The following is a 26,912-nucleotide window of genomic DNA, read 5'->3' on the forward strand; positions in this document are numbered from 1 at the left end:
ATGACAGACTGACTGACTGACTGGCTGAATGACACCTTTGGGGAACTCCCACTCGTTTCTCTTACATCTGGGCCGGAGCAGAAATGTTCAGTCACAGACAAAAGAAAAAAAAATCTGAAAAAGGGAATACAAACATATGACATACGGTATAAAAATATGTCAGCTCAAAGTGAAGTACAGTGAAGGTCACAGTCTTTCCTTATAGGGCTAATTTTGCCAATCTTCCAGGTGGCTGCTTTTCTTTTTTTCCTTTATGACCTTTAAGAAGGGTCATACAGGATTTAAGCCTACTGTGCATAGCATGATGGAATGAAGCCTTTCACTTAAAGTGCAAATGTTAATAGCTTTAACTGACACTGAATCTCTGCATCCTGACATGTGATGAATTTGAGTCGGTTATGTAGCAGCAATAAATTACAGACACAGTACCCACGCCGTCGCCTACACTCTGATGTAAGATATCAGACCTAACTCTGGCTCCACTGAATTGGTGACATAGAAGCTTTGGTGAAACAAACAATGGTTATGATCTGTGATACAGATTAATGCAGCTTTGTAACCTTTCATGGTTATCCCTGTCCCAGCCTTTGTAGCGGAGGTCACAAAAACAAACAACGCCTGTGTACAGACCTCTCGTATACTGTATTTGGACAAAGGTTCATCTTAGGTCTCTGAAAAAACACAAGATGTCGGGCAGTGTCAGCATAAATGTGGCTGCTCAAAGTGTGGGAACAAGGGGAATATGTGTGTGTTTCTGTGTGTGTGTGAGAGAGAAAAATCTGGGCAAAATGTATTCACCTATTGTTGCAGTAACTAACACAGAAGCAGTTAGAAGTATTTTGCCTGGGGTTTACATATCTGTCTGACTGTGCCCATATGGAAATGCAATATTTGACATTAATGGCCCAATATCAAGAGTGAGTCTGCCACGTTAACTATAAGGCGTTGTGTTGAACACATCATCTGATGAGTGGTGGAACGTCTGCAATATAAATATATAAGTAATGTATTTATTTAAAGATATACTTTTGTAATATATATGATTTAACCACAGACAAATTTGTACATGTGCATAAAGTCCTATGAAAAGAATACATATTGTAGCGTGTTTGGATAGGTGGGTGGAGTTTCACAGCACGCTTTGAGACCAGATGTATTTTAATAATGTTTTTATGTGTGTTTACAGCTACTAATGTATGTAACACTGATACTGAGATGATATATGACAGTTGAATATTGAATCTGTGTCTATAATAACCAGATCCTGACATGTAAAAAAACAATTTAACAAAATAATTTTAGATATGTATGCTTTAAGAGAGATGCATGCTGATCAAACCTGTTTGGCTCAAACTTCGTGGCTCTCTACTTCATTCACCTCAGGATCCACATACTGTTGCCAGAGACAGACCAAATAATAACAGAATGCCCACGGCTGCCACTGGAACTGGGTGAGCTGTGGACACATTATCGAATGTGAATCAGTTGACCCTTTAAACTGAGATATGTACTTGAATGTTGTAGGGTATGACATTTATTTTAACACAGACATGTCTTTGTTTTGTTTTACCTTGGCAGATGGGTTCATCTCCAGTCTACCTGACCCCCAAAAGGGTCTGTGCACTTTATGCTGGACAAGAAAGCTAAACCATTTGGATGTCAAGACCAGAAAAACACATTGTATATCAGTTGTTTGAGCTTCATTTTTGTACAGTCCCATGGGAGAGAGCAGAGATGTGTCTTTCATTTTTAAATATTCATTAAACACATAAACACAACAGAATCAAAACAGGAAAGTTGTTGTAAAAAAATTAATAATCAAAACAATGCGCTAAAAGACCTTAAAGTTCTATAGTGCTGAGGGGAACTGCAGAGTCAGGTGATGAATACTCATATGAGAGGAACACAGGTCATTTTTGACACGTGTTATACATTTGAAAGCGTGATTTATTCATTGACCTTTACAAATTAAAGTTCAAAAAGAATGGTTGGCCAATGTGACAGAATGGCCATTACTAAAATACACATGCTAATCTGTATTTTTACTTGCACTGCTTCTCTGCATCCCTTCATGTTATGAATTGTATGTAGCAGCAATAAATAACAGACAGTACCCACGCCGTCACTCTGATGTAAGATATCAGACCTATTTCTGTTTCTCCTGAAGTGCTGACAAAGAAGATTTGGTAAAAACAAACAATGTTCATGATCTGTGAAACAGATTACCCCAGCATTATATCCTATCCTCTCTTGCATGCCTCTCAGTGTTATTCAACCATTCATCCCTGTCCCGACCATTGTAAAGGAGGTCACAGAAACAGACAAGAGGTCTGTACTGTTCTTGGACAAATGTTCTTCTTGGACCCCTGAAAAAACACACAATGTCCTGTATGGTCAGCATAAAAGTCCCTGCTCAAAGTGTGAGAACAGGTTGATAACTGAACTTCAGTGACATGACTGGCAATATTCCTATTTTTTTAGCCAGTGGTAGGTACAGTTAGGTTCATATGTATACTGCATATGGACACTGACACAGGGTCGTTACTTTAGCGGTTAATAAATTCAAGTTACAGTTACTTTATAATGAATATAGGTTTCATGTGCAGACAGTTGTATTTACATCCAGATCGCAGGATGGGTTTAGGAATAAAATCTTTTTTATGTGTAGGACCAAAACTAATTAAATAATTAATTGAAAAGCTGTTTCATGGACAGGTTTGGGCTATTTGTTCATTTGTTTTTATGTGTCAGTTAAGTTGCGTAGAAGCCACAACATGAAGTCAAGGGAGTTCTCTATGCAAGTAAAATAAGCCATCCATAGGCTGCAAAGAGACTGATTCAGCAGAGAGACAGAGGGAAGATTAGGAGCTGCCAAATCAAATTGGTACGTTTCAAGTCAATTCCGAAGACAACAGTGGCAGACATATCGTTGTCTAAATACAGAGGGTTTACCACTAAGTGCAGTAAGCTTCAAGCAAAGAAAGGCTAGAATAGTACTTAAGTATTACATAGTGTGAATGGAAATTTGATTCATGACTGTGTTAATTTGTCCAATTACATTTGAGCCCTTTAAAATAGGGCACTGTTTATAACAATAGTTGATTACAATATTTCCGTTCAACTCCTTGAATTAAAGCTGGAAGTCTGCACTTTAATTACATCGTGATTGTTTCATTTCAAATCCATTGTGATGTACAAAACAAAAAATGATTAAACCTGTGTCAATCTCCAAAAATTAACAGACCTAACTTTTGTCATGATACAGGAAGATGTATAAAAACGACCAGAAGCAAATGACATTTTTGACTTTTATTGTGAACAAAAAAAAAGCACAGCTTTAAACATACAGAGATGAACAAACTCTTCAAATGCAACTGATAAATATATAGCACATAAATACTCACAGTCTTTCAATGACATGGCAGTCCACCTATTACGTTATGCAACATTTACAGTAACGTGAATGGAACTACCTTTCCAGCATGCTCGGAAAGCTTTTGAACAACATGTTCTATATGAAACTCCCCTGGGGAGGAAATACTTGTCTAAACAACATTACAGAGCAAATCTTGAGATACATATATATATATAAAAATACATATAAAAAAGTGTAAAATCTCAGGTTGATATTAATGTATACTATTCATAGTGTTCATCTTACTATGTCTGCTAATTTCCACACAGTTATGTTAAAGATGTATACAATTGTCAATATAGGTCTCTGAAGTATGTGACTGTTCTATATGAGGCTGTCGATGCTGTTTTTGTAGGCCTGTGGAGGCACCTCTATGTCAGAATTGCTGCAAGAAAAGACAAAAGACAAAGATGAGCAATTAAATTCAACAAAATAATCTTTAAAATGTATGAATTTAGAGGGATGAATGCATGTCTAACCTGCTCAGCTCAAACTTGGAGGCCTGTTTCTTCAATCGCTTCATGATCCACACAGCCAGAGACAGACCGGATACTGTCAGAGCGCCCCCTGCTGCCACTCCAGAAGCAACAGCAGCAACCTTAGCTGGGGGAGCTGTGGAAACATTATAATGTGAATCATTTGGTCATTTAAACTCAAAACATGTATTTTAAGTTTGTACTGTACCATATTTCTTCTAACATTTGATCTTATTTTTGTTTGTTTTACCTTGGCAGGTGGGTTTCTCCCCAGTCCAGTTGCCATGACGATCACAGGTGAGTACCTCGTGTCCATGTAATGAGTAATCTTGACTGCATGTGAAGGAGCACTGTGCGTTGTACGCCTGCTCACTGTCTGAGCAGTTGATGTGACCGTTTTCAGGAGCCTGAAGTGACGGGCATCTGACTGCTGAGGGAGTAAACGGGAAGAATTTAGATGTAAACCCTCACATATTGACAAAGGAGATCTGATTTCACACTATCACTACCTCAAAACCTTTGAGCATGCAGATTAAAAATCATAAATAGTAAAATGTGTATACCTGTGCAGGTTGGTGGTGTGGAGGTCCACTGGCCTGGAAGTGCACACTCAGTGCTGAGAGCACCTTGCAGTTCATGGCCTTCATCACAGCTAAAAGTGCACACCATTCCAAATGGACGGGTGTTCAAGTCAGAAACAGATGAAGACAGAGATGGGCTGCAGCTGATCTGGATGTTTGTTAGAATTTCAAGAGCAGGACATCCTAATGCTAGAAAGGATAAAAAAAAATGATGAGATGTCAGGTCAAAGCACACAAAGCACAAAACGGACTGAAATAAGAAAATTGTGTAGTGAGCACAGATTTATGTCAAAATATTGCTTTCATACCTCTGCAGGTAGGTATGGCTTCATTCCACTGTCCATCCTCCGAACACTGAATGGTTTCAACTCCCTGCAGTTCAAAGCCTGCTTCACAGCTGAAGCTGCAGCTGGAGTCTGGTCCCAGTTCAGTCAAAGATTGGCTGCACTGGGATTTCAGGTGAGCTCCTCCCTCTGGACTCATGCAAGTAATGGCTGAAAAAGCAAAATGACTTCTTAAAAATGTTTGTCACAAAAGCAGGAATCAAGAAAGCTTATCTTAATCATAGAGAAGATGGCTGGAATATTGTGAGTGTGCTCTCACCTTCACAGCGAGGCATAATGGTCTCACTCCACTCTGCTTCTGACGTGCAGGTCACACTGCTCGGACCCGACAGACGGTAGCCGGGCACACAGCTGAAGCTGCAGGTGTTTCCATAGCTGAACCTCACGTCTGTGTTTTCTCCACAGCTGGCAATGCCATTCTCCGGCTCTTGAATAGTGGGACACTGGACAGCTGCAAAACAGAGAGAGGAACAGAAGAGGTCAACAGCAGCCTTTTTAAAGAACCATAGATTTTCTCTCATAATAAGGGAATTGATATTGTGAAATACTGCAAGGTAGAAAATATAAATGTGGGCATACCAACACAAAACGGCTGAGAGGAATTCCACGTTCCTGACGCTTCGCATCGCAGAGTGTTGGACGGGGAACCACTGAGAACATAGCCTTCCTCGCAGGTGAACACACAGGTGGACTGATAGCTGGAGGGGCCCAGAGGGTCGGAGCACGTCATGGATCCTCTTTCTGGACGAGAGAGCGCCTGACACTGAACCACTGTGGACGACAAGATCAGAAAAATCACATTAAAGCGAGCTCCCTCATTGTGATAATAAAATGTAGCTATCCTGGTATTTTTACACTTCAACTCACATTCACATGTTGGAGGCTGATCTGACCACTCAGTGGAGGCAGTGCAGGTCAGAGATCTTGACATATTCAGCCGGTATCCTTCCGCACAGGAATACTGGCACGAGGTGTTGTAGGAGAATTCTCCATACTGATGAGTGCACACCACACTTCCATTAGATGGAACGGTGATGTTGTCTTTGTTGCACTTAAAAACTGTCAACAAAGGAAACAAGACCGAGTTAGACATCAGGTCCTGGCTGGAAGTGATTGAGAGTAATGTAAACTTAAAACAAGCCCAATCAGCAAATTACAGTATAATCTTACCCTGCTCACACGTCTCTCCGTAGAAGCCTTCAAAACAAGCACACCTGTGACTGTTGATGGTCTCCACGCAGTCTCCATAGCTGCACGAGTCGTTCTTACAGGCAGCTGAGGAAAAATAAGTACTTTCACTTATCTTGTATAACATATTATAATATTTTCTCTGAGCTTTTCATTTTCAAAATAAAATGTTCAACAAAGGCAAAGCAAAATCTGCTTACCTGTGTAGCACAGAGCTGTCTTCCTCTTCCCACACCTCTCATCGTTCCACTTGCCAGGTTGCATGTCCCTTTTAATGTACATCTCCACACAATCTTCGCTGTCCCCCGTGCTCCGTCCATTCTTGCCATTGTTTGGTTCCCTCCACGCCCAGTTGGTTGCCTCTGCTGTCAGTGCCTTGTTGGTCCCTACCCAGGTCCACACGTTATTGACTCTGCGGATCCCAATCCAGTAGTAACCTTCTTTCTTAGGCAGCCAGCTGTTGAGATGCCCAATCTCCTCCTGGTTCTGGATGGCCACCATGTCTGTGTAGTGCTCCCTGCACCAGGCACGAGCATCATTCCAATTCATGGTTGTGTTGGAGTAGAAGTAGGACCAGCCTTCTACAGTTGTCCACATGCACAGCACTGAGGACAGAGACACATGTTAGATGGAAGGGTAATAAGGATGAGTTTTTAAAAAGTATTTTTGCATAAAAAAAGAAAATAAGTTTGATAAGATTTACATACCTGAGCAAAGAATGGTCAAGTTGATCCACGAGGCAGAGGTCTTACATCCAAAGCAGTAGTCCTGCAAAAAACATCAAGTTAAAAAATAGAAGTTAAGATACATTCTCACCATAGATGCATCTCTCACAAGCAAACAATAACGGGATTTGCTCTAAAGAAAACAGTTTTTACACTCACCATTTTAAGTGGTTTCTGTGTGCCTACAGAAGACTCTTAGTATTTCTTCAGTGTCGACACCTCGAAGGATAAGATGATTCTGAGTTGTATGTGCCTGCGTTTATTATAGGGGCCGATTAGAGGAGGAGTTTACATTGGAATTCCCCACGACCCCTCCATTGCTGCTCCATCCCACCGGAGTCCATGGAAAACTTTCCCCTCCCTCCATATCGCTTTGAAGCCAAACATTCCTTTGTTTTAGGAGAAATGGTCCTCGGTTATGATTACAGGAAAATAGATACAGGTACTCAAGCCCTAGCATTAGGTACAAGTTTGAGTATTTCAATTTTATACTACTTTATACTAACCCACCGCATTTCAGAGGGAAATACTGTTTTATTTGGGGTTCAAAATGTTTTATACTGTAGTCATTTGACTGCAATACTGGTTACTTCTAAGATTTGAATTTTTGTATTTGCATATTAGCATATGATTAACTTACAAGATATGGTGTCTTGTTTTAGATATTATATATTATAATACTAAGCTAAATATACAAAGTAGCTAGAAGCAGATCCAGTTCAACCACATTAAATGTTAAAGGGGCAGTATGCAGTTTTCGGAAGAAAAGTAATTCAAACTCAGACTTTTGATATTAACAATATAAATTAGGTAATAATACAAACTTAGATTTTTTTTTCCACCGCTGAATAAACAAGCTGTTCTCAGAGGAAAGCAACATCCCCAGAACACTGTTTGAATCTAAAAGGTGGCAGGGTCCGCCACAGTAAAGAATTGTGTTGTCCTTTAAAGTCAGTTTGTTTATTCAGTTTATTCAGTCATGGAAACCCAAAACTTTAAAAGTTGATTTACTTCAAAAAGGACAGGAAACCGATTACCTGAGGGTTACCAAGTAAAGTATATCTTAATTGATTTAAGTAGTGCAAGATAAAACGTTTCTTTTTGATCATTTTTAGGTAATCATTTCCCTCAAATTCTTCTAACCTTTTTCTAATCACTTTGTCAGATTTTACAGTGCAGCTGCAGCGTAAAAAAATGCTAACATGCATTACACATTGAAATGTGCCTTTTGATTCTTGCACTTTGCATTTTTTATTTGCACTATTACTCAAGTAAAGGATCTCAATACTTGCCAAAAGAATTGCTAATGCACTGACAATGTGCTAAGTGCCCACACAAATGACAAAATAAAGTGCATGGCATGAGTAAGTGATAAGTATCTTGGGAAAGGCACAACAGCAGCCCACACATCATGATGCACGTATGCAAGTGAAAAGCAATTGAAAGGGTAACTGTGCCCTTGGAAGCTGTGAAATCCTGTGATCTGATAAGAGAGAGTGTCTGAGAGAGATTTTAGAGAGCCAAGAATATGCCAACTGTTTCCCTCTTATTTGCGATTGTGAATACAACTGTAAAAACAATTCACCAGATAAAAGCAAATAGCTTAATCTCTGGCAGCACTAATGAGGAGTCATTTGGACCAGTCTAAGCTTCATGAGACACTTCGGTTGACGCATACAGTACTGTACAAAATGTGCCAACGGACAATCTATAACTGGAACATACTTCTTTTAAATTCAATTAAAAGAATTGAAATGTCCTGTCAAAGGAAATGGTCATCAAAGGAAGAAAAGAGAGAAAAGCAACAATGTAATGGTAGCTAACAAACACCTTACTGGCATTCTTTATGAGCATCCAGGGACGGGAAGTGTGCGGTGCAGGAGAAGAGGCGCCTGCTGACTGCCTCTTGTTTCTGGAAGTGACAGTTCATATCCTTCCTTTATGACAACAGGCAGCGGATAGTAGCCACTGTTGCTTGACACCTCTTAACCTCCACCCCTTCCTCTAAATGAAATAATATGAACTCCCTAGTTACAGAACAAGACCCATGGGAAAAACTTCAATTCAACGTTGATTAAAAAATAAATATGTTTAAAAGAAATCCTAAACAGATGCCCAGGCCTGAATAGATGTGTGCTATTTCAACAAGTACAACATTAATATTATTGTTAAAGACTACTATAGGCTATCGATCTGTGTATGTAATAATAAAACAACTACATTATTTTGATCACACTTGATCACACACACTTATAACTCCAGACAATATTTCTGGACAAAACATTTAAGACCATTACTTACAGAAAATCCAAAGATGTTTCACACTTCACTGTCTGGTCACTGTCTTGTTGGGCGTGATAAAGCACTAAGCTCCTTCCTGGGGAGAGGTTTTGCATCTGTCTCACAAACATCTGATTGTTTTTTGGCTCCACGTTAAAGGCTTCAGGGTGGATAAATCGTTAAAGAGCCCATCGAGCCACCACAGGTTCAAGCACCTCTGGCAAAAACATCCATCCTGCTGTCAGCTGAAGAGCTCTTGAACCAAAAACTACATCCCCATTTGACCTTGACCTCTGACTGTCCTGATAAATGCTGGCGGAAAATCTTCTCCAACTGCAGGAAATTACATATCAGGTAGAAAGATAAAACAAAAAGTCTCCTGGGTGAAAAACAGGCCAATATTGGACATATTGTTGATCTTTTCCCTTTGTTAAAAAACTATAAAAGTATAAACCACAGTGTACTGACGTCAATCTAAACAGGAGAGAAGGGGAGTGTAGTGTAGTTTGCCCAACTTTTTCTAAATGAAAAAAAGGTTTTAATGAACTCAACATGACAACGTGAACGTAAATCTAACTCTATTTCTTATTACATCATGTCTGTATTTTCTTGTTTTAATGTTTGCATGGATAAAAAAGTTGAAACATGAGTATTTAAGACAAATGAAAGCAAAACTCAAGCTCAACTCAAATATTTTGTGAGGTTCAGTTTACTCACTTTTTAATTTGCCACTCTAACCTTGAATCTACAGTACAGTATACTGCAGTCGGTACAACTACTCTCATCCAAGAGCCTTCTTTATTTTTACCTAACTGGAGGGGAGTTGCAGCTTTTAAACTCTGTGTGGGAGTGTCCTTACCGAGTCCTTAAGGGTACGTGTGAGCTCTGAGTTTCAGAGTCGTAAGGGCCACTTGTGGGTCGCTGACCCAACCGGCCTTCATGCGGGTTGCATGGGCTAGTTGAGCCCAGGTGTAGATGGTTGTTAAGCTGTCTGGATACAACACAACATTTAAAAGCCAGCAACTCCCCTCCAGTGAATTAGTATTGAAGAAGCCTCTTGGATGAGAGGTGAAACATCTTCAAGAAACTGAAACATGTCCAGTTGCTGATGACGGCTGTGTCTCAGGGGTAGAACCAGCATCTTGTTATCCGAAGGGCACTGGTTTAATTCCCCTGGTCTGCATATCGAAGTGTCTTTGGGCAAGATACTGAACCCCAAACAGCTCCTGATGTGCTGGTCGGCACCTTGTATGTCAGCCACCGGCATCAGTATTTGTATGAAGTACTGTATGTTGCTAAAAATAGAATTTTTAATGAAATATTTTTCTAATGTGTAACAGAAATATCTAATAAATGGGCTAATTCGCCTACAAAAAAAGGATCAAATGGGCGGAATGAGGTTGTTAGGGGTTTTGAGAGCTGTAACATTCAAACTGTTCCCTCTTGCTGCCACGTGGAGTCGCCACCGTGCGAGCTCGTCAGGTGCCGCTGCACGCAGCACAGTGATGACCACGGGACAGATGCCCTGTCTCTTTAAGACAGGAAGCGGACATGCCACCCAAATACAGGCATGTGTGAGAGCGCACCATGTTGTTGTCTGTCGCCAGCAGACCTGTGAGCAGTCTCCGTGTCTCCGGTGTCGTCAGAACAGCTGCAGGCACAATGGCAGACGCTCTGGCTAAAATCCCCGATGTGGAGATCGATCCAGAGGGAACCTTTAAGTACATACTGGTCAGAGTGAAAGTGAAAGACGGCGATGCGAATAAAGACATAGTCCGAGGCACAAAAAGTGCAGAGTATCACAGTAAGTTAATGGTGGCTGTAGTGTAGTCTGCTGCAGGGGAGCGTCAAGTGCGTCAAACTAAGAAGATGCAAATGAGCTGTATTGTTGCAGCAGTGAGGGCTGAGTTGACCCACTTACAGTCTGTTGCTAACCTGATCCTGCAAACATGTGCACACATACCTGCACAGACAAAACAGATGCAATGCTGCCAACCTTCATATTGCAAATTGTTGCTCTTGTTTTTTTTTTTGACTGCTAGATTGAGAAAGGCTGTGTTTTGATTGATGGAATGATTGGGATTATTTGCAGATCATATATTTGAGAAGGTCCATCCAGCCATGGAGGCCTTGGGGATGGAGTGCAAGTGCCTTGGAGGAGGGAAGATAGAGCACAACAGCCAAGAGAAAAAGCTCAGGGTGTTTGGAGAATCAACTGTAAGTTCCCCTGATTTGGAAAGACGTTGAATCAAAAATAACCAAGTACTCTGTAAGGCTTTATTCACTCTCATTCATTTTTCAGGGCTTTGGGAAAGCAGACCATTCTGTGTCTGTAGAGAAGTTGAAGGGTGCCTTCAGCGACTACGAGATCACCTGGTCTGACGACAAAAAATAAGAGCGTACACCTGCATCGCGATTCAAGTGTCTGCATTTTTTTCATCAGTTCCGAAATGATAACCACAAAATAACACTTTGACTTTTCTGTACGACCATCACCTAATTCAAATACACCGTGCTGCATTCGACTGCTTGCCTCTGATTTTGTGAAAGCTCAACAACTGACTCCTAAAAGATATCAGTACAAAGCTCTGCAAGTGCTGTGATGTGTTATTTATAGATTTGATTATTGATTCTTTTTTCAAGCCTTTCATTGAGTGTTTAATAGACTTCGTCGGAATGTCAGGCCGGTGCCAAGCGTAAAGTCCATACAGGAAGTGGAGAGCAAGCTGGAATCACGAATATATCCTGTTACTCTGGGGAAATTTTTTCACGTGTATAAAAACCACAACAGATAAGAGGGGCTTTCGCTCGTCATCGTGGTTATACACTTTCATTCTTAGTCTTGTGGAAAGCGATGAAAGCAACCTTCAAACTAAATTCCACCATGCTTTAGAAAAAATAACGCAATAATAGATAAATGCCTGTAAGGTAAAAAAAAAAAAGTTAGGGTGGGATAGGATAGCCTGAACACAGACACACACATTTGTTTCTCAGTTTCTTTCTCATTTCAGCCTTTTCTTTCAATTTGATACAAACATTTTTCTTTCGTTTTATGCATCACTAAGAATAATCTGTGATAAGCAGGTGAATAAAATGTTTTCCCTTTGTGGTCTGAACAAACCAAGGGAAAAAACACTTGATAATGTGTTCCAAAACAATAATATGGTTTTCAGCACATTGTGTATTCCAACTCAAAGCCACTTTTTTTTTTTTTTGGGGGGGGGGGGGGGAGAGAGAGTCTTTGAAGCCCAGGTCTGTGTGGTTTAAAAGGAAATTACATGACATTACATGCAGTTTGATTGGCAACCAAAATCACAAAAAAAAATCACATCATATTAGCAGCTCTGTGAGGGGTGTACTCACAGTACAGGCTCACAGTGATGATGCTTGTAATAATAATAATAATAATAATAATAATCCTTATTTATTTGGCAGAGGTTACAAAATAGATTTTATTCAGGTAAAATAAATTACAGTGCAAAGACAATGAAAAAACATCATGCAAAATATACAAAATAACACCAAGACCAATAAAATGAAATACAAATAAAGGGAAGTTAAAATAAACACCACACCAAAGTTGAAACAGTGAGAAAAACAATTTGAACATCAATTGTCCAGAAAAAGACAATTTCATGAAGACCAAGCTGCTACCTTTAACAAAAAAAGGTATTTTACAAGGTATTGGAAAAATTGAGCTTTTGATTTGATAATGGTGTTATAGAAAAAGTTCAGGTATACCTAAAGATCACATTTCATCCTGAGGATATTTCATGGCAATCCATCCAACTGATCACTGAAGCCCTTCGTGAGAACCGCACCATGGATGTCTGAGAGACCTTTTGGCCAATTCATCTGGTAGTTTTCCCGGAGTCAGTGAAAGCTTTGACTTCCTGTTGACACAGAGGAAAAGTCAGAGGATCACCGAAGTCGGGATTCATCCTTGGCGAGTGTGAACGTCTGTACAAAACATCATAGTAATGCATCTTAACCAGCTGTTGTAAAGACTACCTAAAAGTCATTATTGAATAAAAGTACAAATATAATGCTATAAAGAAAGTCACCCGTCGATTGACATGTTGAATAAAATTCAGCGAACAGCCCGTTCTTATCTGTGTCGTTAGCAGGCTGTTCAGATGACTTGAAGGGGAGAGTGACTTGCTGCTGCGATAAAATGTCCTGTTTTCTCTCTTATCTGCTGTTGCGAAGTTATTGGTATTAAAGACGTAATATACCTTTATTCCCACGAAATTCCACCATCCATTTCCATCGGTCTGCCTCCATTTCCTCTGGGTTTTCCCACAACAGGTTGATTGAGTCTGTAATAGTAAAAGTGGAGACCATTCTTGTCCTTACTTTTTTTTGATGCTTGTGACTCACCATGTTCACTCGTGAGTAATAGAGAACACACAGGGAGGAAGAGTGGTGTGTTACCCTGCAGACTATATTTACAGAATTTGCCACTCTTGACACTCAAGAGAACGCCATTCTCCTTGACCCTCAGGCGTAGACTTAACGTAGAAACCTGTGCTGCATGTCAGTTACCCTGTGACCTCAAATAAAGAAAACAAAAAGCGATCTTCCCTCCGGTTTCCATCCCAAATCCGGAGTCGGTTTCCTGTAAACTGATAACCTCTGCATTATCTACAAACAGGGAGGTCAGCACAGGGGGGAGAAGACCGAAAAAGTGTTGGACTCGACCTTCTTCCTGGAAGATTCATGTTATCGTTAAATGACGGCACCTTTCTGGTAAAATCTCATTAATGAGATTTCACTGGAAATGTGTTTGTGTCGTCATTTAGTTGTTAAAAGGGAAAGTCCTTCAACGTAATCTTTTACAATCCATAATAATACGTTCTTTCAATTTTAAACAGAAAACACCTTGTTTATGAAGTATATTGTGTTTTACTTTTTTGAGTACCTTTTGAAATGTATACTTAGTTAAATAAAAATGTGTCTATCTTTTTATTGAAAAGCTTTGCAGTAATGGATAAGATGAACTTTACCTATAGTTTCTAAAGAATTGTCTTACAAATTAAAAACTGTGCGATTAGAGGAGACAGACAGTCCATCTCGAAGTGCACTAGGTCAAGCTTCACATTGCCCTCCTTATCAAGTGAAGAAAAATAATTTCAGTATTGTATTCCACAATTTACAAACACTGCAAGCGGCAGCACTGTAATAAACTGCACAGGAAGAGAGATTAGCATCACTGTGGAGTCCTGTTTCTGAAACAAGAAGTCAGCCCCTTCCTGCATGGACTGCTGCTCACACCTCAGGCTGTTGGGAAACAGAGGTCCAGCTCCAAAAAAGCTTGATGGTTTACTTCAATGCTCCAGATCTTATCAGTTAAAACAATAGCCGACCAGACGACTGTTTTAATGGAGTCAGGCAGGTCACAGCCAACAGAAATTCCAGACTCCTGAGGGATATCATCCTTCCCTTAACTGATTTAAATACAATCTGAACAATCCTAATCATTTTCTTCATGGTCCCAGGAGGTGTTTGCTTAATATTTAAAAAAAGAATGAACATTTTTACATTTGATAACTTCTCCTTGTTTTCATGCACTTCTTTCTAATCTCAAGCTTTGCGGAAGTTTTTGTTCCTGTGTACTTTCCCTGCTCTTTGTCACTTGTTCTTTGTGATTGCTGCCTCCAGAAACCCAACTCGCCAGGGTCAAGCTAGTAACCATTGAAGTGACATTGTCATCATAGATCATCGAGCAGTGCCCTTATCGAATTTACACTTGATTAGTTACAGTATTTAAAGTTTATTAAAACATACTATAGAATTGTCACTTTTCATAGGTAAAATAAAAAATGGCCAAAATATATGAATTACTTTATATTAATAGTATTCACACATGTATAACACTATGCTATTGAGACTTCAAGTCATAGAAAATATGCATTTCAATATCAATATTGTATACAGAAAAGTCACCCATAGTGATAGAGCTTGAGTAAAAGTCTTAATGTATCGGATATTAACTGTATCAAAAGTAATTGTCTGGCAATAAATGTACTTAAGTATCAAAAGTACATGTAAAAAACTGATTTGACTGATTGTTGACTTTTTTTTTTTATTATCTGATTGCTGATAAAATTAATACACTTAAAAAGACATTACTATAGCTCCGATGCAGCCTGTAATCTGCAAAGTAATCAGTAACTAAAGTTATCAAATAAATGTAGCTAAGTCAAAGTACAATATTTGCCTTCAAAATAAAGTGGAGTGGAAGTGTGAGGTAGCAGAAAATGGAAATACTCAATACCTTATAATTGTACTTAAGTACAGCACTTGAGTAAATGTATTTAGTTACATTCCGTCAGTGTTTAACATACAGTGTGTATAAAATAACCTGCGTACAATTACCCTTCATGGGGACTGTTGTTATTTTCAGCGCTTTAGCAGTCGTTTAGTTCTCTGATTGGTTAAAAGCTCTGCAGGTTAATATTTCAGCCAATCAGAGTAAAGGTAGATGAGCCGCTGTTGTCACAACGTCACATCCGAGTTAGTCAGTGGCGGGCTGTATGTTTGTCCACAGTCCGACTTTGCTCTTTTCCCCTCATTGTGTTCTTAACTAAAATGTAAAAGGTGGCGTAAAGAGAAATAAACTCGTAGCAACGTTCGTGTGTCTTTATGCTCGTGACCTGTAAAGCCACGGTGTCGCATTTATGGTAAGAAACTAAAAAGTCACTCACTAACATGCGAACGTTAGATGTTTCCTTTAGCAAAACATACCGTAGCAAACACAAGCTAACGTTAGCCTCGGTGCTCTCTAGCGACTTCTTAATCACATAAGCTTTTTGTTTTGTAAGGAAATACTCACAAAGCTATCGTGCTAAACTGAGCCACGGAGTGATTCACTCGCTGTTATTGTTCTAAAACTGTCTGTCGTCCGGACAGTTTTCCTGACCCTCCCCAGTGACTGCTGTCATCATGTCCCAGACCAACACTCCTCTCCTGGACGAGGTGGTGCAGTGGAGTCAGGAAACCTGTCGCCAGGAGCTCAAGGCTGTCCTGCCAAAACTCACTATATCCCCAGTTTCATTGTTGTCATAAAATTGCTCATAGCTTTAATGCAAAAGTTTCCATAGGGGGAGTCCAGTGATATCCACCGTCTTGCAAGGTTTCTCTAGTGGGTTAATAATGGGGAGGTTGTATGCCTGTTATTATCAATCACATTGAACATGATGATAATGTTTGGTTACTATTAACTGTATTCTGTGTGAACCTGTCAACAAGTTTGTGTTATGCTCATACTAATCTATCATGTATCTGCACCACTATTTGAGTCCTGACATATTTTATGTGGCAGCCTTAGAAGGTGGAATTGAATTTGCTGTAGTACTGTGATGTTCCTTAACTATTTGCACTCTTTGCATGATAAGTCAGAGAGTTGGGATGATCATATACGTAAGTTTCTTCATTGCACAATTTGTCATTACTGTAATTTGTGATGTGAGTATGAATTGTATTGAAACATAATGTCCCTGCAGGTATACTGAAGATAATTACAGAAATGTTCCTCCCTCATATTGGGTTGTCAGAGCTCGAAGATGAGTGCTTATCCAAGATCTTACCAAAGGTAAACATGATGAATTCATATTTTCTGTTAGGACCTATTTTGTGAATATCTTCACTAGCCTTTACTAAATAACATACAGGTCCTGGAAAAAGTCTGTAATATGGAATGACATTATCTAAAACTGGACAATTTTAGTTAATATAACATTTTATAATAATTAGTTAAGTTTTCCAATTGCTGGCGCTGTTGTTCTGTAGTGAGTCCCGTAAACACCCTGAACTGCTTTTAATAAATACAGTGGGTTCTCTTCAAAATTAGCCAGATTGAATATTTGCCTGAAGAAGATTATTTTTCCCCATGTGATCTTAGGATTTGTTGATTGAAGTATTATTGTCTTTTGCATTACTTGTTCGGTTACATCTTCCCTGTCCTGTATTGATTTGTCTGTGTGAATGTCTCCGTTTTTTTCTGTCACAAATGTCTGCAGGTGGTGACAATGTTTGACAGCATGGTGAAGGAAATCTTGGACCAAGTTGGAGGGTTGTCCAGTCAAAACACAGAGCTGTGTTCCTTACTGAGGAATATTCTGCAGGTACTATTATTATTGTGTATTTGTGGCGCACTGGCGCAGTTCGTACATCACAGCTCTATAGTATGTATGGCAAATCTTTCCTCACCCAAATCGAGGGTCTAAGGAAAGAGGGTGTCATTCACTGTACAGATTGTAAAGCCCGCTGAGGCAATGTGATTTTGATTTTGGGCTAAATAAATAGTTTATTGACGTATAGTATCGTGTATATGATTACGTATTTTCTGAAAAACGTTGTTCTCATTTCAAACCTTACCAATATTTTGACAAGATCCTTCTGTCTTTTTCAGGCAATGATGCAGATAATAGATGCACTGTCCACTTGTGTGCGTCACGTTGGCACATTTGAGGAAGTACCTGACCTAGTTACTATCCGCTCTTTACCAGCTTGTATCCTGAAAATTCTGAGGGAAACATTTCAGCACTGCAAGGTTGGTCTGTTTGGTTCACCAGTGCTTTTAATGGCTACATTTACATTCAAGATAATCATTTGGATGGAGACAGTGAAGATACAGAAGGGAAACGAGGGAGAGAGAGGGGTATGGCTTGCAACAAAGGGTGCAGGCCAGAATCTTACCAGTGACTGTTGTAACCATGTGGACATGCAGAATGCAGTTTAAGAAAGAGACTCAATAGCTCATTTGTTTTTCATCCTCATTTTGTTTCTTGTTATATAATTTTTCCTTACCAGGAGTTTTATCTGAGGTGTTGACAGTTCTTGAGGACATCATTAACCGAAAAATGTTGTGATAAACATCTTGTTGCAGCAGGAAACGTGACCACTTAGGGATGAAAGAGAACATAAAAGCCTGCCACAAATTAGTTTAAACAATCTCTATCTGTTTAAAAAGAACAAGAAGCAGGGAAATCTTTGATGATAAGTTTAATCTTACTGCCCGTTGTCCTCAGGACAGTGAGGTGGTGTACTGTGGTCGTCTGTCCCTGGTGGCTGACCTGCTGCAGGGACTCTTCAAGGAGGCCTACACTCTTCAGAAAGGTTTGTTGGAGCTGCTGGACAGGATCTCCCTCGACAGCAGCGCCTCAGACGAGGAGGTCTCTGATATTGTAACAGGTGTTTGTCTCTCTCTTTACCACCGACACCCCCTTTATCACAAAGCCTTTTGCTTGTTGTTCTTGTATACCTTCAGTGTAATCTACAGTTTACTCAAGTTTTATTTTTTCTTCTTACTTAGTGATTCACAGCCTGCTGGATATCTGCTCTATTATCTCCAACTTGGACATAGCTCTACATGCAAACACATGGAAATTCCTCATCAAGTCAGTACAGCAGACACTCAGTCTTGTTTTAATTAATGTTATATCTTCATACTAGATGCGCCACTTGCTAGTTTGATGCATGTAGTTGTCAATTTGTTTACTGAGTGACTTATTTTAAATGGTCATTATTCTGTTCAGGCAAAGTTTGAAGTACCAGTCATTGGTTGAGGAACATCTACATCACAGTGACATCTGCAACAGCATGTGTGACAACCTGTTGGCCTCCTTTCACAACTGTGTGGAGCTGTCTGAACAGATTAAACATGGAGGTCTGCAGGTAGGAAAATTCTGACTGGTGGTACTAAGATATAAATCATGTATTATTTGTAGCTCTTCAAAGTTTTACAGATGCAGAGCTTATGAAAAAATGATGAATGTTGTTCCTTTTTGTTCTCAGAGAATATGTTTATAAGTGTAAGGTCAAGGGTAGACTTGATCTGTCATCTTTTTGTATTAATGCTCTTTATTTTATTTTTTTTACAGGAGGCAACACAAAGCACAGAATACAAGCTGTTCCAGAAATCTGCAAAGATGTGCAGATTTTTTGCCAACACTTTGGTTCATTACATAAAGGTACTAAAACTAGGATCTTCTTGGAACTGTTGTGACTTTACAAACAGAGGCGCTTAGCACGTTTACATGCACATTTCTAAACTGATTTATGGAGTTACCAGATTGTTCAAGTGGTCATGTAAACAGCATAATGCACTATGCCTTATCAAGATAAAGCCGTTATCGCATTATGAGAAATCGGATAAACACAGTTTTTTTGCCCAATATTCCATTTATTTGGTTCTTTTGCATCTGTGCATGAGTAAAAACATAAAAGAAACTGGATGTTAAAATGCGAGCTGGGGTGTTCTCTGCTCATATGCACAATGCGAAGAAGGAGAGCATTATTTTGCATGTTTTGCAAACCTAACAAATCCCACACAAGTACAGCCCTGACCGGCTGAGACCCCATTATAAGGGACATCACGTTGACAGGATATAAAAAAAAAATTGTGGTCGTGTAAACTTGCTCAGTATTGTACTATCACTGTAACTTTTTCATTTTCTACTTTAGAATAAGGAGCTGCTGAACTCACTAACCATCATTTGTTTTCTTTAAACAGGAATTCAAATTTTTTTTGGCAAAGTATTGTAGATGCTTTCACCAACTCTACCTCAAGATCATCAGGTATTTGTAATTTTAAGAAGCAGATTCAGATTCCAGTATACCCTGTGAGTGACAGTTATTGAGGAAACATATATTCTGATGTCTTGCAGTAAGTTCTCTCCCAGCCTATGTGCTCCAACGCTTCCCTCGGCTCTGTCCGAGGAGCTGAATGCAGCAGCTCTGGTTCCCATGGAGGCTCTCTTACTCCAGCTGTTGCCTTTCAGGCCCTTTGCTGATGTTGTCCTCCAGCCGGACCTGCGTGAGTTTAGAACTTGTCCTCTTTTTAAGCTTTTTCTCCAGATGCCGTGGCAGGGTTGATAAAAACTTCACTCTGTATTAATATTAATACTAATATTACTATTCATAAAACAACCTGAGAATAACTCCTTGTCTTTTTTGACTGCAGGGTTAAGTCCTGAACATGAGCTTCCTCAGTGTCTTTTGCTGGTGAACGCCCTAGGTCAGCTCAGTTCCCAAACAGAGGAGGTGCTGCAGCTTTGGTACTCTGGCAGCCAGTTCTCAGAGGAGACGCCCAGGTAATGATGGGGGTCTTGGTATTTCTAATCAGCCGAAATTTTGGGGTATAAAAGTAAAACTGTATATTTCATTCATGCAGTCTGGAAAAGATTATACTATTCTTTATTGGAGTAAATACATCTAAAATGGTTCTTAAGTTGTTTTGCCATCTCCTCTGTCTCCAGACTGCCTCTCTACCAGGCCTTGTTTACCAGCTTCAGGCGATGCAGTACTGAGCGTCAGGTGCCGGTGCTGTTGCCAGGGCTGATGATGAAGGGTCAGGCCCAAATCAAGGTCACTCTGCACCGCCACATCTGTGTACAGCTCTGTGCCAGTGTGGCTGCACTTCCTCCAGTGTACTTTCCTGTGCTGGTGAGGTCTATGCACGCAAGCACATACACTGTACTATAAGCAGCATCAGTAGGAATAGTAGTGACGTTTCGAATTTGTGCCGATATGTATATTTTGGGTCAGGCTTCATCTGTACCAATTTCTCCCCCCACTGGACGCAAAAATCCAGCATCTGTCATTGTAGCAGATGTAATTGTTCAAGTAGTAGCAACAAACGTGCTCTCATGTCATCTGCCAGAGGAAGCCGATTGGCAGGCCACCTTACAAATAATCAAGTTGTTTCATACAAACAGGATTTGTTGTAGTTGCGGGTGTGGTGCTTTGGAAAAGCGGAGCCTGACCTTCTCACAGCAGGGTTGTGATGAAACGTGCCAAGATGTGTCTTTCATAAGTTTGTCTCAAGTCTCACGTGGACCTGACCTGACCTCAAACTCTTTTGTAAATGGTTGCTTGGCATAAACTTGACTTTATCGCATCCTTTTTTCATTTGATTATGATAACTGGCTTCCTCTTGGTCCAGAAAGGGATAGGCTGGAGGATATTACTGGCCGGTATTGGTATATCACAGATATTTTATATCCATACTGGCAGATGTCAAATATTGGAGTGCATTAGCAACCACAGACTGCATACTTATTCTTAAAACACTGCACTATGAGGACATTTGTTTTAAAGATAAAAATAAGTTGGAGTTTAGTTTGAAGAAATGTGTTTATTTTGGATATCTAATCACATTTGGCCATAGCTGCGTTTTTGTTCAGGATTTCCTGTAATTTATGTTATTCTTTCACTTTCATTTTGATCGTTTGTCTTAAACTTCTTGATATTTTGTTATTTTGCCCCCCTGATACTGTCTGGCTGGCTGACTCCCGCTCTCCTTTATCTCTCTCTCTCAGGAGCGCTGTTTGGCAGATGCTGTACTGCAGGCTGATACACAAACAGCTCTGCTGGCAACAGATATGTGGTGCTTTACAGCGCGGTGGGAGCTTGTATTCATAATCATTCGCATAAAACAAAAAAAGCATGGAACTGCTGCTTTATTTTTTTTTTAAATTTTTTTCTATTCTTTATTGAATCAACTGCATATTTTGTCTTCTTTGCTCACAGGTATGGGACAGCAGAACTTTGTCTTCATCATGTCTGCCTCATTGCTCAGCTGGTGGGTAAAGACCAGGAAAACATTATAACAATATTATATAACAATCCTTCCTATTGCTGACTTGTTATACTCTGCAGATGTAGTTTACAGGATCTCATCTCAACTTCTTAAATCATGGCTCGCGCCATCGCTGTAGACACTACAAGGTCATGGACGTGTCTCCATGTCTATGACCTCTCTCTGAGCGCTTTCTAAAATAACTCTAAATCCCCTTAATCTCTCCCTGTAGGGATATTTATTAGTATGGGTTCCTACCTGTTTTCTGTGGCACCCCGACAGAGGTGACAATTGGTGTTGTTGGACCTTGGGGCCACTTTCTCATAACCTGTTACATCATTACTTCATCAGATTGAGCTGGTTTCCTCTCATCTCCATACACGCCCCCCCTTCAGCTCTTCACCTCTTCACCTTTCCTCATCCCTGATGCCCTGGTGATTTTACTCCCCCAGAGCGTTCACACTGACACTCACACTGTTCCTCACCTCCTCTCTGCTTCTCATTCAGGTGAAAGCTTGCACCACTGAGTGTTACCAGTCATTCCACCTGGGCCTGCTGCTCAGACGCATGGTCTTCCTCATGACGCCGAACCACCAGGTTAGAAACCCTTGTATCTAGAATCAGAATTTTTTTGACCTCACAAAATTCAGTGTCACTGGATTTCTAATTTATACTGGTTGTATATTGACATTCATTCAAAAACTTAGAACCACCAGATACTGCCATTCCATTTAATAGTAAATATTTGTGATAACAGTGACTTAAACAAAGAAAATAGTGGAATTTGTACTACAGGTATTTGATTTACAATTAACAGTCATAGTACTGACAAAAACTGAGGCTTTATGTCATTCTTGAATCATTCTATATAATGTAAGATTTTTCACTGGTTTGAAACATTTGGAGGAATTGGGCCTGACATTGTTATTGCATGTGTGTGTGTGTATATATATATGTATAACAGATTAAATAGGACAGTATATTTACATACATATAAAGATTATTTTATACTTCATATACATATAATTGGCATGAAAAATCCACAAAATAAGGTGCTGTGCCATCAAAACAGAGAGGACTGTCTAACACATTTGTACACAGTCTCTGATAGGTCATCATCTGGGTTGAGATCCGGTGACAATACAGTCCATAATATACGATCATTTTCATGCTTGAACCATAAAAACAAATTGAACTGTAAAACTTTATTATCTATAAGGGGATTATTTTTAATAATGCAAAGTGTTTGTGTTTCCAGATGGAGCTGGTGGCACGGTTCCCACCCTCTGAGGTGGAAAACCTTCCAGTGTGGCGACATGTCCTCCTCAGAGCTCTTTCACAAGATGCCCGTTACCGTGTAGAGACAGACATCATTGGCCTGACTCAGAAAGCTCTGACTGACTGGCAGAATGGAGGGTGCAAACTAGGACAAGTGCACAAAGTGGTGAGGAGAAGTTCAGATATTGTGGTAGCAGAGGTTTAACCGTCTGTTTAACTCAAGTAGTCTCAACCAGTCACTGCTTTTTGTAAATGTCATTCACGGTTTAGGTTCATATCTGCTTTATGCTCAAGTGAAAATGCCATGACTATGCAAAGACAAAACAAGCAACTTATCCTGCATTTCTAAGATCTTATATGTGCTCATCTTAAGTCTGCAGATGTTAATTCAAATCGAAAGATAGAAATAAATGACATTAGTGTGCATTCACTTGTATTTACCTGAAGGTCAAAAGCATTGTGGAATGTTTTATCTAAATTTAACTTGACACATAAAAGATCTGTCTTTCTAGCCCCCTTCAATAACTTCTGCTTCAGGGTTCATTTTGTCTGGCTGCTTTATATCAAATTCTTGCCAAAGATAATTTAATCAAGTGTAGAAAACAATGCAAGGAAGCAGGGTGGGGGAATTTTGAATGGAAACATGCAGAAATGTAGTATTTACAGAGTCCCTGCTGTGTCCAGAACGCGGTGCTGTTAGCCCTCCTAGCGGCAGTTCGAGGGCAGTCTTCTCCAGAGGAGCAGTGTGTGCTGTCTGCAATGAGGATCATCACACAGCTCTGGTCACGAATGAGTCCAGACCAGGTGAGATCCAAGTACACAAATACACACCGACAGACAAACACGCACAGATTTTATGCTTAATTATCCCTGTAACCCATCATACTCCAGGTGCAGACCCACCCTGTCCTCTGTAGTACTCTGCAGCTGCTTCTGTCAATATCAGCTGTTTTAGTGAAGAACCTTGAACATCAACTTATACTTCAGGTATACTATTAGTTTTCACAGTTCAGATTAAACAGATGCTGAATGGAGAATACTTCTGTTGACTGTATACATGTATGTGTGTGGCTAGGCTTTGCTGTGTGTGGAGGCTGTTGTGTCTCAGGGGTGTGCAGAGCCTCAGCTGCTGCTGGCTGCTCTAGAGTTCCTCTCCTCTCTGGGGAAGATCTTTGTTCCTCCCGACAGCCAGGTAATGAAACCATTATTACTACTGAGGCTTTAACCTTTCACGTCCTTAAAGGAGTCATCACCCGGAAATCGCAATTTCTCTCGTTAAATCATGCATATTGGTGTTGGACCTCTGTTGAAACTTGCCTGAAAAGCTGGAGTTTGAAAGTGGCTTATTTTTTTCGCTTTGGATCTTTTTCTGAACATGAATAGCCCACAGTAGTGCGCGTTCCTAAAGCACGAGATTTTGACTCTGCTCCTGTGGTGACGTTACCACAGGAGGCTACTTGCATATTAAGCATCGGCTCACAGCCGTCATCAGCCAGAGTGAGCACGCTGAATCTGCTTATTTCTCTGTCATTTTCATGCCATACATCGTCACCGCCAGCATTAAAACTCAGGTCTTACATGTAAAACACGAGTGTGAAAAGTAAGACGGAAAAAAAAAGAATTTACCATTCAGAGACTTCCTGCTGTAAACGTGTCTCTTCCACCATCTCTGCCTCTTCACTCTCCCGTTCAGGTTCCGACTCCGGCTCGTACATAAATGCCTGAATTCCGTAAGGTTCGTCATTTAGTGTGTGCGCCATGACAGGGGGCTGTTTATGTTTTGGAGTCAGTGTGTGCATGCAGGCTCGCCCCGATTCCGGCTCTGTCCTTCATGCGGCCAATCAACGCGCGCCTCATTACATATTACTACAATGCACATCCGGACCGGTCAAAACCTCACGCATAATCTCGCGTGAGAAAGTCGCGGTATGAAAAAGTGTCAGAACAAGCTCTGTTTGATTTAAAAAAATAAAATAAAAATTCTAATAAGTTTTAAGAATTGATCCAAAGCGATCCAAGAGGGACTGGATATGTAAAAAAACCAGGTGATGACTCCTTTAATTATTTCATTGCTTTTTTTTTGGAAGTCACTCTCATAATCTCATAAAAAAACTCAAGAGTGATGCCTTAGGTAAAAGAAAATGAAGAGTATTTGGGTTTTGGACTGTTGGCTGGACAAAAGAAGCAATTTGAAGATGTAATTTTGATGAGCATTCTGTCTTTTTTTTTTTTTTTTTTTTTTTTGCAGACTGACTATTAATTGTGAAGACAATCAGCAGATTAATCAATATTGGAAATAATCATTAGTCTGCAGTTTGAAAAATCTCTTTGGTTTCTTACATTTTGTGATGATCATTTGATTTAAATTTTGAAAGTTATCATTAGTAGTAAGATTAATGAAACATTATTTCGGAATTTGCTTTTCTGAACCCCACAATGTAAACATATTCTCATATTTTCTCTCTCAAACCAACATTTTGTCCCTCAGAATCAAATTCTGCCGAGGCTGAGCAGCCTGTTTGGAGTCCTGTTGTCCGACAGATCCTGGCTGCTCCACCAGCACGCCCTGGAGGCCTTTTCTCACTTTGCAGAGGTATGGTTAAAAATCAGTAGCTGTTATCAATGTTTCAGAAGCAATCCCTGTATGCCATAAACTTAACGTGTACTTTTGGTATTCAAGATAACAAACCATGAAGAGGTCATCTCCCAGAGTTTGTGTGACGAAGGTACCAAGACGAAGGTGGTGAACTATCTTAGCAAGGTAAGGCGTGCCAATATTTTGTGATGAAGAGTAATTTAAGATGGAAAAATATGTACGTAAACAAGTGTGTGTTTTGTTGTAGACTATGAATGCACAGGGAGACGTGGAATCACGGCTCAACAGGCTCAAGCTGGAGTCGGCAGTTATTGAGCAACACAATGAGAAGCTGGAAAACGACAAAGAAAATGTTTCCAACAAACAGGCTGCTGACACTGTTGTAGATTCGGAGGTTAGTGATGTCATCAAGTTAAATCAATCAGATTAAATTTATGCTCATGCATGCAGATTCTTCACATTTATACTGTTTGACAGCTCGACAGCTCCTCCTAGTGTATATGTCATAATATGAACCAGGCTTTTCTTAATGATTATTTTAGTATTTTATGTATTATTTTATTTGAGAATTTAAAAGAACTGATATTTGATCCGAGTCCATGGCTATATACGAACTGGGAACATCATGATTCCCAGTGGGGTGTATTATTTAATGCCCCAGTTACATTTGTTTTGTAGCAACGTATTTATTGGTAAGATCAAGATGCCATCCTGAGGTTTATTATATATTTCTAGTAACTCAGTCCAAACATCCCCTTACGATAGCAAAAGCGCTCTAAAATATTGATTTATAATATTTTAAAATATTGATGATGCAAAATACATTACATAATGTCCTGAGCAGCAGGTTCAAATGTAATCTCTGAAATCAAGACTTCTGACTTGTCTGATGTAAAAAACAAAAAACAAGAATTTCAGTGAGTGAGCATTTAATTTATGAAGATATATTTCCCCTGCAATTATTCCTCCCTCTCAGCCATGCCCAAAGAGAGCTCGGCAGGAGACCAGTGCAGAGGAGGAGTACAGCCGCTACATCCAGACAGCTGAGAGTGCTTTGAAAGCCCTTCAGGCTCTCAGTGCACCACCTCCACAGTGGCTGGGATCCAGACTAAAGGAGCTGCAGTCCATCATAACCAACATCAGTACTACCAGACACACAACATAGCTGCTCCAGTTGGTTTTCCACCCCCAGATTGTTTACTTTTTTGTATAGAAAATCTATTTAATTACAGCCTGACCCTGCTGCTGAAAATGTTGTTCACTTTTTAAACCTGTGTTGAGTCTTGATTGATGGCGTTGTTTATTAAACTTGTTTGATTACAAAACATTAGTCATTTGTTTGTATTTACCAAGTCACACAGAAGTTTTTAACAACCTAGTTAACAAAATTGTTTCCATATCTCACCGACTTTCCATAGTGAATAGAGACTTTCCCTGTCTGCAAGT

At 39.8% G+C, this 26,912-nt stretch overlaps 3 protein-coding genes across 3 annotated transcripts; 2 read left to right on the forward strand and 1 right to left on the reverse strand.

Annotated features, from left to right (window-relative positions):
* Nucleotides 1-3,294: 3,294 nt before the first annotated feature.
* LOC115590823 (E-selectin) lies at nucleotides 3,295-6,975 on the reverse strand. Its single transcript, XM_030432269.1, has 12 exons — nucleotides 6,889-6,975; nucleotides 6,712-6,772; nucleotides 6,205-6,609; nucleotides 5,987-6,091; nucleotides 5,684-5,875; nucleotides 5,396-5,587; nucleotides 5,076-5,267; nucleotides 4,781-4,966; nucleotides 4,455-4,661; nucleotides 4,142-4,321; nucleotides 3,895-4,027; nucleotides 3,295-3,800 (listed from the first exon to the last, which is right to left on the reverse strand). The coding sequence occupies exons 1-12, from the start codon at nucleotides 6,889-6,891 to the stop codon at nucleotides 3,740-3,742; spliced, it is 1,917 nt and encodes a 638-aa protein (XP_030288129.1). The 5' UTR covers nucleotides 6,892-6,975; the 3' UTR covers nucleotides 3,295-3,739.
* A 3,558-nt stretch (nucleotides 6,976-10,533) lies between these two features.
* Nucleotides 10,534-11,534, forward strand: LOC115591455 (14 kDa phosphohistidine phosphatase). Its single transcript, XM_030433499.1, has 3 exons — nucleotides 10,534-10,813; nucleotides 11,102-11,226; nucleotides 11,312-11,534. The coding sequence occupies exons 1-3, from the start codon at nucleotides 10,597-10,599 to the stop codon at nucleotides 11,402-11,404; spliced, it is 435 nt and encodes a 144-aa protein (XP_030289359.1). The 5' UTR covers nucleotides 10,534-10,596; the 3' UTR covers nucleotides 11,405-11,534.
* A 3,976-nt stretch (nucleotides 11,535-15,510) lies between these two features.
* firrm (fignl1 interacting regulator of recombination and mitosis) lies at nucleotides 15,511-26,793 on the forward strand. Its single transcript, XM_030433496.1, has 25 exons — nucleotides 15,511-15,692; nucleotides 15,922-16,050; nucleotides 16,392-16,431; nucleotides 16,515-16,603; nucleotides 17,031-17,135; nucleotides 17,423-17,563; nucleotides 18,042-18,204; nucleotides 18,326-18,410; nucleotides 18,549-18,687; nucleotides 18,894-18,983; nucleotides 19,526-19,590; nucleotides 19,680-19,828; nucleotides 19,976-20,105; nucleotides 20,271-20,457; nucleotides 21,333-21,415; nucleotides 21,544-21,595; nucleotides 22,100-22,189; nucleotides 22,851-23,036; nucleotides 23,555-23,674; nucleotides 23,762-23,857; nucleotides 23,946-24,062; nucleotides 25,359-25,463; nucleotides 25,551-25,631; nucleotides 25,714-25,860; nucleotides 26,443-26,793. Exons 2-25 carry the CDS (start codon nucleotides 15,955-15,957, stop codon nucleotides 26,629-26,631), a joined length of 2,745 nt encoding a protein of 914 aa, XP_030289356.1. The 5' UTR covers nucleotides 15,511-15,692; nucleotides 15,922-15,954; the 3' UTR covers nucleotides 26,632-26,793.
* Nucleotides 26,794-26,912: the final 119 nt, after the last annotated feature.

Source organism: Sparus aurata, chromosome 11 (genome assembly GCF_900880675.1).
Source record: "Sparus aurata chromosome 11, fSpaAur1.1, whole genome shotgun sequence".
NCBI lineage: Eukaryota > Metazoa > Chordata > Actinopteri > Spariformes > Sparidae > Sparus > Sparus aurata.

Coding starts and splice junctions, on each gene's coding strand:
- LOC115590823 (XM_030432269.1), bottom strand. Junction 4,662..4,780: donor AGCCATACCTACCTGCAGAG/GTATGAAAGCAA, acceptor TATCCTTTCTAG/CATTAGGATGTCCTGCTCTT. Junction 4,322..4,454: donor CACACCACCAACCTGCACAG/GTATACACATTT, acceptor TTACTCCCTCAG/CAGTCAGATGCCCGTCACTT.
- LOC115591455 (XM_030433499.1), top strand. CDS start 10,597: ATGTTGTTGTCTGTCGCCAGCAGACCTGTGAGCAGTCTCCGTGTCTCC. Junction 10,814..11,101: donor AAAAAGTGCAGAGTATCACA/GTAAGTTAATGG, acceptor GATTATTTGCAG/ATCATATATTTGAGAAGGTC. Junction 11,227..11,311: donor GGGTGTTTGGAGAATCAACT/GTAAGTTCCCCT, acceptor TTCATTTTTCAG/GGCTTTGGGAAAGCAGACCA.
- firrm (XM_030433496.1), top strand. CDS start 15,955: ATGTCCCAGACCAACACTCCTCTCCTGGACGAGGTGGTGCAGTGGAGT. Junction 16,604..17,030: donor TATCCAAGATCTTACCAAAG/GTAAACATGATG, acceptor AAATGTCTGCAG/GTGGTGACAATGTTTGACAG. Junction 25,464..25,550: donor CCTTTTCTCACTTTGCAGAG/GTATGGTTAAAA, acceptor TTGGTATTCAAG/ATAACAAACCATGAAGAGGT.